The sequence below is a fragment of the Quercus suber genome, unplaced genomic scaffold (assembly GCF_002906115.3).
Source record: "Quercus suber isolate HL8 unplaced genomic scaffold, Cork oak 2.0 scaffold_190, whole genome shotgun sequence".
Classification (NCBI taxonomy): Eukaryota; Viridiplantae; Streptophyta; class Magnoliopsida; order Fagales; family Fagaceae; genus Quercus; species Quercus suber.
In genome coordinates, this window is record NW_027069648.1 from 223,238 (window position 1) to 240,282 (window position 17,045).

The following is a 17,045-nucleotide window of genomic DNA, read 5'->3' on the forward strand; positions in this document are numbered from 1 at the left end:
ACCATAATTAAAAAGATAACAACCAACCTAATAGCTAAGTCTATCCAAGATAATAGGATGAGTCCTATCACCAGGAAGTTTATCAATGACAACATCCTAATTTAAATAGGAAACTATCAATTAATTCAAATACGACACTAGAGGCATTTATCTTCAGCTGCTCTGCTTTATCTTCAGCCACTTCTAGAGTCCAACTTCAGTTGCATCACTTGTTCCCTTAGCTTCCACGTGTACTGCAGACATAGCATTCCCTTCCCCTAGAAGATGAATCTTGTCCTCAAGATTCAGATAAGAGAATTGACGTTGCAAATCCTTGAAAGGTTCCCAGGTGGCATCCTCTTCAACAAGACCAGTCCACTGTACCAGTGCTTCTTGCAAAACCTTCTTGCCTGACTTAGTCCAGCGAAAATCCACATTGTATTTCGGATGCCCTACCTGGCTCCCCCTCTGCCGTTGGGCAATGAAAGCCGTCGTGCCACTCTCCCGACACTATGAGGAAATCTTGGTTCAACCCCTTATTGGAATCAGGAAGACACTGGATAAGACGAACCCTATCGTCCCTTGTCTTCATATAGTATGTCTTACCCCTCAGGTGATGAAGGTTGTAACACCAGTTCACATCGTGGTGAGTCAGTCTCAGCCCCATTTTCTCATTCAGGGTATCTACACACCCTAATATCCTAAATACATTCACGGCACACTGAGTAGGGACCAGGCGAAAATGCCTAAGGTAATTAAGGGTTACCGGCCTCATAGGGATTCTCATACCTCCTTCTACGAAAGCAACTATCGGAATCACAACTTCACCTTCCCTCCTCCTAAGGTACCATTCTCCCTCTTCACAATACTTCAAATTCACATTATTGGGTATTCCATAGTCAACCCTGAATTTGTTCATCGTCTCATCGGACTCGACCAACTTCTTAAACTTACCCATTCCCCAAAGACAACTAAAAGTTCTAAACGAGAAAAAGAAGAGTGAAATCAAGAAAATTTAGGATCACTAGGAAAAGAAGACTTACAGGAATATGACGGTACTCTTCAAGCAGTGTGCAAGTTGAGCCAGATTCAAATTATATGCGTCAATAATTGTCAGCGCGAAAATGATGAAACCCTTGGGTTCAAACAGGTATTTATACTCCCCCTTAGGTTCCTCAAATGTAACCGCTTGCTCATAAAAGCAAAAGATCATGCCGTTGAAAGTGGGAAACGTGGTGCCGCCAAAATTTAATGTGGGCGCCCATTAAGTCTCGAAACGCTAAAAACGCGCATTGGGCAGTCAGAAGGCTGCCAGCATCAGTATAAACCGAAATGGGACAATTCGTCCGGGGACCCGCAAGTATCAAAACCCTCCTCCCCGTCCCAGGGAACGTGCAGCAGGGTTTTGAGAGGCTATTGTGGGGCCTATGAGCCTGATAGCCTCGGCCCATCATGAAACAGGCCCAAGGCACAGGCCGAGGTGCATAGGCCATTTTTTTTGTTGTTAGGCTGAATTGGGGAAAGCTTCTCTTCCCAATGCACGCCGAGGACCACCTCATCCTCGGCCTGACGAGGGGGATTTTAGGGAGAGGCTAACTCCAGAGTAAGCTGTCATTCTCACATTTAATGCATTCAACTAACTCCCCCAGGCCGCATTAATGGGGAGGTAACCCCTTGGCAGGATAACGTTGATCAGAGTGAACCACTTGAGTACTGATAAGGCCTCTGATGGGACGGATGGCCAGAAAAGAAGGCAAATAGATGATCAACAGATGGAAAGAGGGGATAGGAAGATGAAAACTATAAAAAGAAAAGTTAGTAAAGTAAGAGGAAGGGGGGGAAAAGAAAAAAGAGAGGGAGAAAAGAAAAAAGAAGTAGGGAGAGACCCGTCAGGCCTCCTCGGCCACAGGCCGAGGAGTATTCCCCCGTTTATAAAGAAACCCTTACCATTTTTTTTATAGAAAAGGTTCATGCAGGGTGATCGACGGCCAGCACTTAAACCTCTTAGCCCACTCTCTATAAATTTATTGTTTGGGCTTATTGGGTTGAAAACCCGTCACTCAGGGTCAATCCAAATTAAGTCCCTACAATATATATATATATATATGTTTGTGATTTTGTAAAATTATGTACTTAAAAAAAAAAAAATGGATGTTGACACTTGAGACTGAGAGTTGAGGTCATTTCAAAGACTCAAACCAATTATTTCAAAAAAAAAAAAATCATCTTTTTTTGGTTCTCCTCTCTCGTTTTTTTTTTTTTAGAACATTTAGACACAAAAGTGGGTGTCCAAATTAAGTACATTAACTATTTGATATAGCAATACTCTCTGTTACCACTGCATAAATGAATGTCACTTCTGAACTATTTTTTTTTTTTCTTTCAAAAAAGTTTAAACTTGTAGAACATACATGCATAGATTCTTATGTGACGGGAAATACACGTAATAATGGTTTATGTTACATATCTGTATCATACAATTTATGAGTATAAACAATATTAACTTTCAGCAAAAAATAAATAATCAACTAGCTTTTAACTTTTTTTTCTGCCGTACTTTTAGTAATAAACTTTCAACAAAAAGTTAAATAAATTATTTTCAAACAGACCTCTTATATACTTGTAATGTATGAGTATGGTATTTATATCTCTAGATTGAATCCCAGATTCAAGACGCTTTAAAAAAAAAAAAAAAAAATCCCAGATTCGAGACCATTATTTTGGGGTTGAACTGCTATTTTTTTTTTATTTTTTTTTTCTATTCCTTCTTTTTTTTTTTTTTTGAAAATTGATTAGACTGCTACTTGGCCTAAAAACCATTAGCAATTTTTGTAAGATTCTTTTAAATACATATTATTGCTTCTTTTTATTATAGTCTCGTTCCTTATAATATCCTCTGTTCGTGCCACAAGCTAAGATAAAATTATAAATAAAACAAAATAGAACCAAAAAAGAAACGGGAAAACACATCAGTTGGTTCTTGATAGATGCAATTATAAAATCCTTAATTCACTGACACTGCTTAGGAGGAGGCTAATGCAAAACAAAGCCTGCACGAGATCCTATGGGCATTCCCCAGCATTGTCTTTGTGGACAAACATTACTCTGTCAAAAGCAGTATAATTGAATTGAGGATATATTGGTATGGTCTCGATGCCCCAAATGATTTAGGTTTCTCCAAATCTGTCTTTCAAAGGGCTTGAAATTTTAACCTATCCACATATAAAGTCAAGTTTAACAGCAGAAACTTCAGGCCAGCATAAAAATCCAACCTCCAGGTGCAGCAGAACCGACCCTATAAACTCATTTAAAAGGGAATAATACCAGTTCTTCCATTACTTTTAATAAATAGATTCCTTCCTCTATATGGTGGCTGAATCCAAAAGGGCTATCTTGAGAGATCACTAAGGTTTCCTGCAACTCTTAACCGCCATTTGGTCAGGCTCAAAACCTATTTTCTGCGGAATATGCAAATCAAGATGAGGTAAAATGATTAAAAAGATTCTGTGTTTCTTAATGCTCATCTCAGTAAGATAAATTCATGTTATCAATAAAAAGGTTGCTCACCTCATCCCTATTTAAGAAGAATTCTGTCCAGCTTTTGGTGCTGCCCTAGAGAGGTCCCTCAAAGTTCCCTACAGTTCATAGAGGTTCATAAGTATAAATGAACAAATTTTGTGCCATTGCTCATGTATAGAACAAAACCTGGTATGGAACATAGAAAAAAAAAATCTCGTGAACACACACACACGTGTATGTGTATATATATATATATTTGACAAGTACTTCCAACCCAAGTACATTGTTACTTGTAATTTAAGAATCGGAGATAATTTGAAAGCTTGACCTTCAAAGAATAAATGCCAATAGTGGTTTTGGCATTGTCTCAAATAAGAGCCAAAGAGAGGTCGCACCACATACTCATTTCTCTCTAGTCCATTAATTATTACTTATCAAATAACACCCAGTGGATTTTTTTAAAATTATTATTATTTATTTTAGCAAAAGGAAAAGAAAAAGAAAATGAGAGGTTACTTTTTCTTTCTATAAAAATAAATCTTTTTCATTTATTTTTCTCACTATACCTTATATGATTAAGTCAATCAAATGTAATTTGTGGCAAAGTACACTGGGGAATACATTCAAGGGAAGGCTTTTTACAAGTCCACAAGCATATGAGATTGCATTCAATACAAGAGCAATACAAAAACTTACAATAAACAATACATGAACACTACTACTTACCTTGCTTGCCCACATAAGTCCACATGCATTGCAAAGGGTCTTTGGCCCTTCAGGACCGCGTCGCATCATTGGAGTTGACTTCTCACTGGTGCCACAGTGTCGACAGCTAAAAAGATTTAAGAGGAAACATCAGGCGCTTAGTTGCAACGATGATAAAATTAGATGGGTTCAAGGAGAAAGATGGCATGAAATGGATGGCACATCAAGCACATAAATAACATATTTTTTAACATTTTGCTCAAAGTGATGTGCAATTTGTTAATTTAAGGTGTTACTAAAGTTTTCGATTGAATTTCCAAGGTCTCTCTAGATAATGCACCACACGCCCAAAGTATTATAGCAAATTTAAGGAGTTTGTGATTGTAAGACAACTACACAACCAACCCCATGGGGAGAGAGAGAGAGAGAGAGGGAAATCTAACCCATACATTGCCACAAGAAATACTGGCAATTTTTAACCATTTGCTTAAGATTGGTATGTCATGGCATAGCCCCACTTTCTAGGTTCAACCTACCGCATTCCATTTTTCAAATGATTTAAAGAAAAATGGACTCAACTCATGTACACAGGTAATGAAAAACCACCAACAAAAAGTAAAGTGTACCAAATCCAAGACAAAAATGAGGGGGTTGGGGGTGGTGCAGAAGAAATTACATGCGTACCAAATCCTCTATATTGCCTCATCTTCATTTTCCGACAAACAGAAAATCAACAACCAAATGAACCCACAAATAGAAGAAATTTAATGACCATTAAGTCATAAAATCCTTGCAGTTAAACAAGTAACAGATGGTCAGCTTTTCCGCTTTATACTCACACAAAACATCACCTATGACCTGTTAATTCTTGTCCCCTAAAAAGGCTTTACTATCATCAACATCTCAAGGCTGCTGTCCAAGAGGAACCTTCACCATCCAAAAACTTTTACCCCTCAACATATTTTGCAGAATCCAAGCTACCCAACTAGAACCTGTTATGGCAAACCAATACAAGATATGTTTCATAACAACAGCATTATTCCATTCATGCACCATCTTTAACCTTAGACACCCTCCTTACGTACACAAACCTTTTCCCATGCAACCTTGTCTCCCTTTCCCCCCTTTATATCTTTTTTAAGACAGCCATGTTAAAACCTATTTCTTGTTCTAATTAGGGATTATCAGTCCTTTCTGTTTTCATGAAATTGTCCAATACCCTAATTACAGTTTCAAACTCAAATTCAGCTACAAAGATTCTTTTGCAATTCCTTGTCCATTATGAGATCTGAAAAGGGCCACACACCCATATTAGTTAGTTACACATGCACAAATTTAGTAATGCGCATGTGGTACAGTACTAACCTAATTGTTCAGATGCAACCCCTATGTAAAAAATGCTTCATTAGAGATGATAAGATATCCAAAATATTACACAAGTCAACCTGCATATGTTAGATAACAGTAGTCTTAAATAAAGACTCAAGTGTCAACCTAGCCTTTTGTTCCCGGATCTTCAAGTTGCAAACTAATTTACCCTAGTATTATAACCTTAAACTTCATTTAGTGACCCAAATGACAATTAACCCAACCAGAACTGAATCAAGCATGACTAAATGTTCTTCAGGAAATAAAACTACACACACACACATGCACACGCACATGCACATGCACATGCACACACATATATGGATCATTAAGACTCATGTAGGACTCATGTAGCATATAATTCTGACATCTCCCATTTTCATGGTAAATATATCATTAATTCAAGGTAGACATTACAGAATACTAAATAAAATTTGCTAACTTACACAATCTCCTGATGCTGGGATCCATTACCGTCAGGACCCCAGCTCTCGTCTGAGCCCCAACTTGTTACAGCTGATGCTGAATCATCATTATTGGACTTAGAAGACGTAAATTGACCTTTATTTCGCTGCATCCTACAAAGCGACAATAAAAAACAACAATAAAATATTGCAACTCCTAGTAAGATGTCATGCTTGATTTGGAATTTACTATACAAATTTCAGAATCACCACAATCTTTCCCTTTTTACAAAATGCACAGCACAAGCTTCATTTAAATGATATGGGTTGCTTACAATATCCATTTAAATGGATCTTATAAATCATAAAATAGAGTACCAAGAGTGGTATACCTTTTCTTCTTCAATAAACCCCGTGCCATTTCCAACCAATACACTCATATTTTGAAACATCTTATGCTTTTCCAAAGAAACAATATAACTTGGCCTATAGAGTACAAGAAGAAAATAGCTCTACATATAATAAATGGATTTTCCACAAAAGGTTTAAAAAGTTACGATGAAGACAGATGCCATACCTAAGAGCTACCTCTTTACGAACAGTATAACGAATTTTCTTGTCAAAGTTCCTTTCTTTTCGCTTTTCACGGAATCTAGCCAGTGAGGCATTTCTCTGAGGGACACTTAACCGTTGTGGAGTACCAGAAATTCCCTGGTTAACTCTTTGTTAGCAAGATACTTGAAGAGACAACATACAGCATTAATTATTAGAACACTCAGAACAAGTACCACTACCTGGTTATTATTGTGAATGGTTGCTGGGATGGCAGGCATGTTTGGAGGTACTTCCCGGCCCCCCAACAATAAAAGCACAGCTTGAACCTGAGAAAGACATCTTAAAATTATTAAAAGGCAGTTTCTACAGTGCACCATTGAGTAGACAAGATAGCCAATACTAGTTTCATGATAAATTGAGGATCGTTATGAAAAATAATTCATGGTCCATATTTCCAGCTAGATGCAATCATCACATGTGTGTCCAAAAATAACTTTCATGTCAATACATAATTTTTACGCAACAAAAGAGTTGCAACTACATCAAAATTGTATTAATGTTACATATTCAAACTAGTTAATCAGCTGGATCTAATCTATGGAAAACATGAACTTGAAAAATTGTGCACTTACACCAATCAGCATTACAACCTAATCTACATATGTACCATGTCACTTAGATGCAAAAAACCCTTTCTTTTACTTTTCTACAGCCATGTGCACAAGCCAAGTGCTATGCTAATTAAGCTCAGCTCACTTTTATTTCAAGCGATCTCAAGCAAGAATTTCAAAAATCTCCTAATCTCAATTCGAGCTAAAGTGATTACACTTTGTAGAATAAACTGAGTCAAGCCAAGCAAAAGGTTGGTCAAGATTAACTCTTTTACTTCACAGTTTTGCTTGAGCAGGCCAGTTATCTCTAGCTGAACTCAAGCATCAACCTGATGTCCAGTCAAGCTCAAGTAACTTAAATTCTTATTCATTAAAAATTATTAATTAATTAATTAAAAAAAAAAATAAAAAAAAAAGAAAAAAAAAAACTATGCATTAGGATAGTGGAGTGACAAAATGGTTCAAGACCATAGGAAACCAAATTGCTATACCTGGTGAAGCTCATGAGAATTCTAGACCTCGTGGATTGGCAGGCACATGTGTAATATGTAGCATAGAAAAAATTGGCTAGCAATGGCTACTGTCTGTTTTGTACAATCAAGACCAAAATCATAAATTGGATGAATTTGGTCATGCAAACTATTTTGGGTTGAGGATTATCATATGTATTTTATTCTATTGTGGATCTCTCATCATAAGAGATTTAAATGAGTGGCACTTGGAAAATGAGAAGTCAAAGATATATGCTAAACTGCTGCTAGACCAAATAGAAATACATATGTATAATAATCAAAATCATGAATTTAGTTTGTACCAGTTGAACTAAATAGCTCCTTAAAATGAAATTGACTTATCTACCAAATGTGTGCTGGAGTACTTAAGCAACCTGCAAACTCTAAATTTCAATTAACCTCATCATTGGCAAATGAGAGAGAGAGATGGGGGCAACTGTAAGTATAAGATCTAGAGATTTTGTTGGTAATAATGGCTGTCTTTGATGTTAAAGGTTGTACTGAAATTGACTCCCCAGAAATCTCTATTTCAAATATCTAGGACATGCTAAATATTTGGCCTTCTGTGGTGATAGCTGCAAATTTATGAATTACTTACTAGTGTTTTATCAGGACTTTCATAGTACCATCCATTAACAAATGCTGCAAAGATACCTTGAGCAGCCATCACAAACACCAGCCCTGTGATATATATATATATATATATATTACAATAAACCAAGCTTTATTAAAAAGAACTACATTTAAATTGTGGAAGCTAGTGAGTCCTGCATAAAAGTCCATTGAGACCCATTGCTTAAGCCATTCAGAGTGACCCTGCATAAAAGTCAACCTTCATGAACTTCAAATTTAACTCAGGGGTACAGTTATGTGTAAGTTCAAAGTTTTGTAACCTTAAAATGAATCATAACTTGCCCACAATGGATTCCAAAGGTATCTTCCACTAATTTTGATGCTATAGGGAAGGGGTGGACAAGAGGAAGGAGAAGGTTTGGGTTTTTTAGATACCTAAAATAATTTATGCATTATTTCTTGCAATGCTAGTGATGATGGATTATTTCTTGGTAACAACGCCATACTAATGAATGAATGGTGATAACAGATAAAAAGAATCCACTCCATTCCAAGTATATCACAAATCAAGATAAGTATGCCTAAGAAATTCTATAAAGCCCAACAATATTTTAGAACACATTTCCTAATGCTCAATCAGTTGAACAGAGGAGAATTCCATTGACAAGACAAACTTATCCAAATAAAAGTGGTTTCTTCCATCTACAGCACATCAGAAAATAAAGATTATTATAGAATTTTGTACATTCACACACTACTTTCAGAAAATTGACCTTTTAACAGTCAATTATGTTCAAATTATACGTTCCAATAATTTATAGGAACAAACACCAAACGGCTTTAAAATGAAGAGTTTGTATAAATTTTGCGAAACCCTAAGAAAGAGAGAGAGAGAGGGAGATAAGTGCTTTATGGCATTGATAAGTCTTCAACAACGAAAACATTTCATTGCTATTAGGGCTCTCTGAAACTTAGCTAATGGAGGCTCTGCTGACTCAAATGAGGCTCACACTTATCATTATGGTCGAAATGCTAAACTCTCAATGACAAAATTATTTTGGTAAATTTTTTTAAAAGGGCTAGGTTGTTTGTTTTTGGTAAAATTGGTCAATTATACTTAATTGTTTTTAGCTTTTCTATTGGTAATTTTTGTTATTGTAGAAATTTTTTGGGACGTTTAGATGGGTCTAAATGTAATAATAATTTTATGAAACAAAATTGCATAGACACTTCCGCACACATGTCGGACAGTCATTTGGGACACTTCCACATGTCGATTTAATGAAAATGCCTAAAAAATATAAAAGCTGTTGTAGTAGCCTTGATTGATGATTATTTCATACTGGATCTTTGGATTGGATTTTTTGCATAACTTGCTAATTATATAGTCACCCTATTTCCAACCTTAGACACCACAATAAACACACAACTGTGATTAAGTTGCAGATGTTGCATAAGAGCAATTAGAGAGCACATAAGGTTATACATCTTCGGTATTATAGTATATATAAATAATAAAAATATAAACATCAAGAAAGTGACCTCAACTATGTTATTTTATAGGGAGATATACCCCTGAATATGATGGAAGCTACCAAGGAAGATAGGTATGAAGTTAATTGGTATATTCAAATATTTGTGGAAGAAAGTAAGATAATTCTAGCTATTTTTTTTTTTTTTTTTGTTGGGCTAATTTCTTGGGATGCCTTTTTTTTTTTTTTTTTTGGTTTTAGATTTTAGATCTAAATTTTTAATAACTTAAAAAAAAAATTACTATTATGATGAGCGGTTATTAGTAAGTAAAAAAGTGACTTCAGTGGTGGGCCTAAATGTAAAATTATGATTAGATGTGATATTGGTACTGCCTACTTTGACGATTGAACTGTCAATTGTAAGGAAAAAAAAATAGGGTACTACCAAAGGTGACAAAAGTACGGTCAGAAGTAATGTTGGTACTGCCCAATGTAATAATGGAACTGTCAAATTTGAGAACAAAAAATAGGGTACCACTAAATGTGACAAAAATAGAGTCAGATACGATGTTGGTACTGCTTAATGTGACAATAGAACCATCAAATTTGAGAAAAAAAAATAAAAGAACCACTATATGTGACAGAAGAACTATCAAATTTGATATTGGAATTGCACAATATGATAATAGAACTATCAAATTTGAGAAACAAATAAAGGAACAACTAAATGTAATAAAATAACTGTCAAATGTGATGTTGGAACTACACAATGTGAGAATGGAACCGTCAAATGTGATAAACAAATAAGAGAACCACCGAATATGACAAAAGAACTGTCAAATGTGATGTTGAAACTATAAAATGTGAAGATGGAAGCGTTAAATGCAAGAAAAAAGTAACCTGGTATAGCAGTTTACCAACTAGTGAGTACCATACCCCTCCTTTTTTTTTTTGGGGGTATTGTAGAATTACCCATAGAGAAATAGATGATTGGAGAGTGGAGCAAAAAAATGTAGATTTTTATCTTATCAATCAATGAATATTTGCCAATTCAACTGGTATGAAAATTTTGTCAAATTTTCTGTACGTATACACAATATTACTCTTCGAAATATCACATCAAAATTTTGCAACCATCCAACCTAACAATATAATGTCATCTGCTGTAATAATCGTTACAAATAGAAAACCTATAGTGTCTATCGACAAAGAAAATAAATAGAGAAACAGATGATTGGAGAGTGGAGCAAAAAAATGTAGATTTCTATCTTATCAATCAGTGAATATCTACCAATTTAACTAGTATGAAATTGTCAAATTTGTTGGACGTATACACATTATGACTCTTCAAAATATCACATCAAAAATTTCACGACCATTTAGCTTAACAATATACTATCATCTGGTGTATTAATTGTTACAAATATAAAACCTAATTTCTACCGATAAAGAAAATAGGTAGAGAAATAGATGATTGGAGAGTGGAGTAGAAAAATGTAGATTTCTATCTTATCAATCATTGAATATTTGCTAATTCAACTAGTATGAAAAATTTGTCAAATTTGTTGCATGAATACACAATATTACTCTTCAAAGTATCACATCAACAATTTTGTGACCATCCAACCTAACAATATATTGTCATCTGCTGTAGTAATTGTCACAAATATAAAACCTAATTGTCTACCGACAATGAAAATTAATAGAGAAATAGATGATTATAGAGTGGAGCAGAGATAACACCGTGTCATTTGATTGTGAATAGCAAATTTCGACCAAATATTTTGTGGCTAGCTAGCTTTCCAAGTTTCCCAGCAAAAGACTTTTTCTTTGTTATTGACTTACTGCTACGTTAGGTTAAGACTTATAAGCTTTATTGCTCATGGTACGGTACAATTTCGTTGATTTGGTTTTCAATGCTCACTATTTACTTCTTGATTAGCTTTTCTCTAATTGCTATTTTCTTCTTTCTTGATCAAAGTAACATCCCCATCATTTTCATTAATAAAGGAATGAAATTACAATATTTGAATATTGAACTACGTGATTTTGATTTTCATGAATGGTATGCTACAATATTTGAATATTTCACTTGTGACTTGGCCTGAGTCGTGAATGACTTATGAAATTCAGCCTGTCAAAGACTCTTCAAATTCCGGCATGTGCTTCTCGCGTGGCCTGTTTCAGAGTTGGCACTTGCAAGCTAGCCGTGAAATCCTCATTTTCCCATAATCTTCACCAAACTCTTACACATAACCCTTACATTAATTCCCACAAAAATACAAGGAAATGATTGAATATAATTATAATCAAATTTGACCCGGAATTAAAGCCAACAAAAAACATATTGTAAATCACAACTTACAAAACTATTGATTATAAATTGTCATTTGTGTTTTTTTCTTTCAAAATAAAAAAATACAAATAATTAAAAAATTAATGCTAATAATGCTTTGTTGTCAACTTCTAGTATTGATATTTCAATTTTTAAAAATCTTTGAACAAAGAACTTCAACTCCAATAAGTTTGAATCTCGGTTCCGTCCTTGATAAACTGCTTTTAATATTTTGTAGAAAAATGGTTCTTTTTTCACACATGAGCCTTCCACTCAATCATAACTACATTTCATTTGATTGTGAATAGCAAATTGTGACCAAATATTTTGTGGCTAGCTAGCCTCCCAAGTTTCCCAGCAAAAGACTTTTTCATTGTTATTGACTTACTACTACATTGGGTTAAGACTTATAAGCCTTATTGCTCATGGTATGGTACAATTCCATTGACTTGCTTTTCTATGCTCGCTATTTACTTCTTGATTAGCTTTCCTCTAATTGCTATTTTCTTCTTTCTTGATCAAAGTAACATTCCCATCATTTTCACTAATAAAGAAATGAAATTACAATATTTGAATACTGAACTATGTGATTTTGATATTGAACTATGTGATTTTGCTTTTCATGAATGGTATGCTACAATGTTTGAATATTTCACTCATGACTTGGCCTGAGTCGCGAATAACTCATGAAATCCAGCATGTCAAATCTTCACTAAACTCTTACACACAACCCTTACATTAAATCCCACAAAAATACAGGGAAATGATTGAACATAATTACAATCAAATTTGACACAGAATTAAAGCCAACAAAAAAAATAGTTATAAATCACAATTTACAAAACTCTTGATTATAAATTGCCATTTGTGATTTTTTTTTTTTCAAAATAAAAAATTACAAATAATTAAAAAATTAATGCTAATAATGCTTTGTTGTCAACTTCTAGTATTGATATTTCGACTTTTAAAAATCTTTGAACAAAGAACTTCGACCCCCTATGTTTGAATCCTGATTCCGTTCCTGATAAACTGCTTTTAATATGTGGTAGAAAAATGGTTCTTTTATCACACATGAGCCTCCTGCTTTGTCATAACTCCGTGTCATTTGATTGTGAATAGCAAATTGCAACCAAATATTTTGTGACTAGCTAGCCTTCCAAGTTTCCTAGCAAAAGACTTTTTCTTTGTTATTGACTTACTACTACATTGGGTTAAGACTTATAAGCCTTATTGCTCATGGTATGGTACAATTCCATTGACTTGCTTTTCTATGCTCGCTATTTACTTCTTGATTAGCTTTCCTCTAATTGCTATTTTCTTCTTTCTTGATCAAAGTAACATTCCCATCATTTTCATTAATAAAGAAATGAAATTACAATATTTGAATATTGAACTATGTGATTTTGATATTGAACTATGTGATTTTGCTTTTCATGAATGATATGCTACAATGTTTGAATATTTCACTCATGACTTGGCCTGAGTCGCGAATAACTCATGAAATCCAACATGTCAAATCTTCACTAAACTCTTACACACAACCTTTACATTAAATCCCACAAAAATACAGGGAAATGATTGAACATAATTACAATCAAATTTGACATGGAATTAAAGCCAACAAAAAATATAGTTATAAATCACAATTTACAAAACTCTTGATTATAAATTGCCATTTGTGATTTTTTTTTTCAAAATAAAAAATTACAAATAATTAAAAAATTAATGCTAATAATGCTTTGTTGTCAACTTCTAGTATTGATATTTCGACTTTTAAAAATCTTTGAACAAAGAACTTCGACCCCCTATGTTTGAATCCTAGTTCCGTCCCTGATAAACTGCTTTTAATATGTGATAGAAAAATGGTTCTTTTATCACACATGAGCCTCCCGCTTAGTCATAACTCTGTGTCATTTGATTGTGAATAGCAAATTGCAACCAAATATTTTGTGAGTAGCTAGCCTTCCAATTTTCCCAGCAAAAGACTTTTTCTTTGTTATTGACTTACTACTACATTGGGTTAAGACTTATAAGCCTTATTGCTCATGGTATGGTACAATTCCATTGACTTGCTTTTCTATGCTCACTATTTACGTCTTGATTAGCTTTCCTCTAATTGCTATTTTCTTCTTTCTTGATCAAAGTAACATTCCCATCATTTTCATTAATAAAGAAATGAAATTACAATATTTGAATATTGAACTATGTGATTTTGATATTGAACTATGTGATTTTGCTTTTCATGAATGGTATGCTACAAAGTTTGCATATTTCACTCATGACTTGGCCTGAGTCGCGAATAACTCATGAAATCTAGCATGTCAAATCTTCACCAAACTCTTACACACAACCCTTACATTAAATCCCACAAAAATACAGGGAAATGATTGAACATAATTACAATCAAATTTGACACAGAATTAAAGCCAGCAAAAAATATAGTTATAAATCACAATTTACAAAACTCTTGATTATAGATTGCCATTTGTGATTTTTTTTTTTCAAAATAAAAAATTACAAATAATTAAAAAATTAATGCTAATAATGCTTTGTTGTTAACTTCTAGTATTGATATTTCGACTTTTAAAAATCTTTGAACAAAGAACTTCGACCCCCTATGTTTGAATCTTGGTTCCGTCCCTGATAAACTGCTTTTAATATGTGGTAGAAAAATGGTTCTTTTATCACACATGAGCCTCCCGCTTAGTCATAACTCCGTGTCATTTGATTGTGAATATCAAATTGCAACCAAATATTTTGTGACTAGCTAGCCTTCCAAGTTTCCCAGCAAAAGACTTTTTCTTTGTTATTGACTTACGACTACATTGGGTTAAGACTTATAAGCCTTATTGCTCATGGTATGGTACAATTCCATTGACTTGCTTTTCTATGCTCGCTATGTACTTCTTGATTAGCTTTCCTCTAATTGCTATTTTCTTCTTTCTTGATCAAAGTAACATTCCCATCATTTTCATTAATAAAGAAATGAAATTACAATATTTGAATATTGAACTATGTGATTTTGATATTGAACTATGTGATTTTGCTTTTCATGAATGGTATGCTACAATGTTTGAATATTTCACTTATGACTTGGCCTGAGTCGCGAATAACTCATGAAATCCAGCATGTCAAATCTTCACCAAACTCTTACACACAACCCTTACATTAAATCCCACAAAAATACAGGGAAATGATTGAACATAATTACAATCAAATTTGACACGGAATTAAAGCCAACAAAAAATATAGTTATAAATCACAATTTACAAAACTCTTGATTATAAATTGCCATTTGTGAATTTTTTTTTTTCAAAATAAAAAATTACAAATAATTAAAAAATTAATGCTAATAATGCTTTGTTGTCAACTTCTAGTATTGATATTTCGACTTTTAAAAATCTTTGAACAAAGAACTTCGACCCCCTATGTTTGAATCCTAGTTCTGTCCCTGATAAACTGCTTTTAATATGTGGTTGAAAAATGGTTCTTTTATCACACATGAGCCTCCCGCTTAGTCATAACTCCGTGTCATTTGATTGTGAATAGCAAATTGCAACCAAATATTTTGTGACTAGCTAGCCTTCCAAGTTTCCCAGCAAAAGACTTTTTCTTTGTTATTGACTTACTGCTACATTGGGTTAAGACTTATAAGCCTTATTGCTCATGGTACAGTACAATTTCATTGATTTGCTTTTCTATGCTCACTATTTACTTCTTGATCAGCTTTCCTCTAATTGCTATTTTCTTCTTTCTTGATCAAAGTAACATCCCCATCATTTTCATTAATAAAGAAATGAAATTACAATATTTGAATATTGAACTACGTAATTTTGATATTGAACTACGTGATTTTGATTTTCATAAATGGTATGCTACAGTGTTTGAATATTTCACTTACGACTTGGCCTGAGTCACGAATGACTCTTGAAATCCAACCTGACAAAGGCTTTTGAAATTCTAGCTTGTGCTTCTCGCATGGCTTGTTTTGCGAGTTGGTACTCGTGAGCTAGTCGTGAAATTCTCATTTTTGCAGAATTTTCACCAAACTCTCACACAACCCTTACATTAAATCCCAAAAAAATACAAGAAAGTGATTTAATATAATTACAATCAAATTTGACACGGAATTAAAGCCAACAAAAAACATAGTTGTAAATCACAATTTACAAAACTCTTGATTATAAATTGTCATTTGTGATTTTTTTTTTTCAAAATAAAAAATACAAATAATTAAAAAATTAATGCTAATAATGCATTGTTGTCAACCTCTAGTATTGATATTTCAATTTTTTAAAATTTTTGAACAAAGAACTTCGACCCCCCTAAGTTTGAATCCTGGTTCTGTCCTTAGGTTTAGGGTTTTGCCATGGCCAAATAATATCAGTGTGGCTAATCTTGTGGAACCTGTAAATAAGCTAAACAAGAAGCTGCTAGAGTCGATCAATGAGTCAGAAAATGTGTACATGTCATCCACTGTGGTTGATGGAGCATACATAATACGGTGTGCTATAGGTGCAACTCTGACAGAGGAAAGACATGGGATTAGCGCTTGGAAGGTTATACAGAAGCATGCAGATGATTTACTCAGCAAATACTAGTGTAAAGGTATTGGCACTAGAGTTTGTTTTATCTATTAGCCCATGAAAGTATTATTTCGTGATTTTCATTCAAATAACTGTGCATGGGATGTGGCAATTTGATGCCATGCACAATCCCTTATCTTCTATATCAGGGACGGACCCACGTTGAGCCCAAAGGGGGCCCGGGCCCCCCCTGGCCCAAATTTTTTTTTTTTTAACAGGTAAAATTTTTAAAAAACCAAATAAAATGGACTTGGGCCCCCCCACGTTTTTTGCTCGGGCCCCCCTCCCACAAATCATGAACCCCCCCAGCCCAATCCGGCCAGTCCTCAGCCCACATTTCCCGGCCAGTCCCCAGCCCTGAGCCCACATTTTCCGGCCAGTCCAGGTTAAAAAAAAAAAAAAAAAAAAAAAAAAACACGCCGCCCC

General features: G+C 34.3%; 1 protein-coding gene across 3 annotated transcripts in view; it reads right to left on the reverse strand.

Annotated features, from left to right (window-relative positions):
* Positions 1–2,933: 2,933 nt before the first annotated feature.
* Positions 2,934–17,045, reverse strand: part of LOC112026041 (GATA transcription factor 28) — a 45,216-nt gene continuing 31,104 nt past the window's right edge. For 2 of the 3 annotated variants that reach the window (XM_024058713.2, XM_065778753.1), the window contains 6 exons: positions 6,767–6,856; positions 6,553–6,686; positions 6,018–6,149; positions 4,225–4,330; positions 3,547–3,614; positions 2,934–3,437 (listed from right to left, as the gene is read on the reverse strand). In XM_024058713.2, coding sequence (XP_023914481.2) covers positions 3,558–3,614; positions 4,225–4,330; positions 6,018–6,149; positions 6,553–6,686; positions 6,767–6,856 — 519 coding nt within the window. In that variant the 3' untranslated portion in view covers positions 2,934–3,437; positions 3,547–3,557. The remainder of the gene's footprint in view (positions 3,438–3,546; positions 3,615–4,224; positions 4,331–6,017; positions 6,150–6,552; positions 6,687–6,766; positions 6,857–17,045) is intronic. The other variant, XM_024058715.2, reaches the window with a different exon arrangement.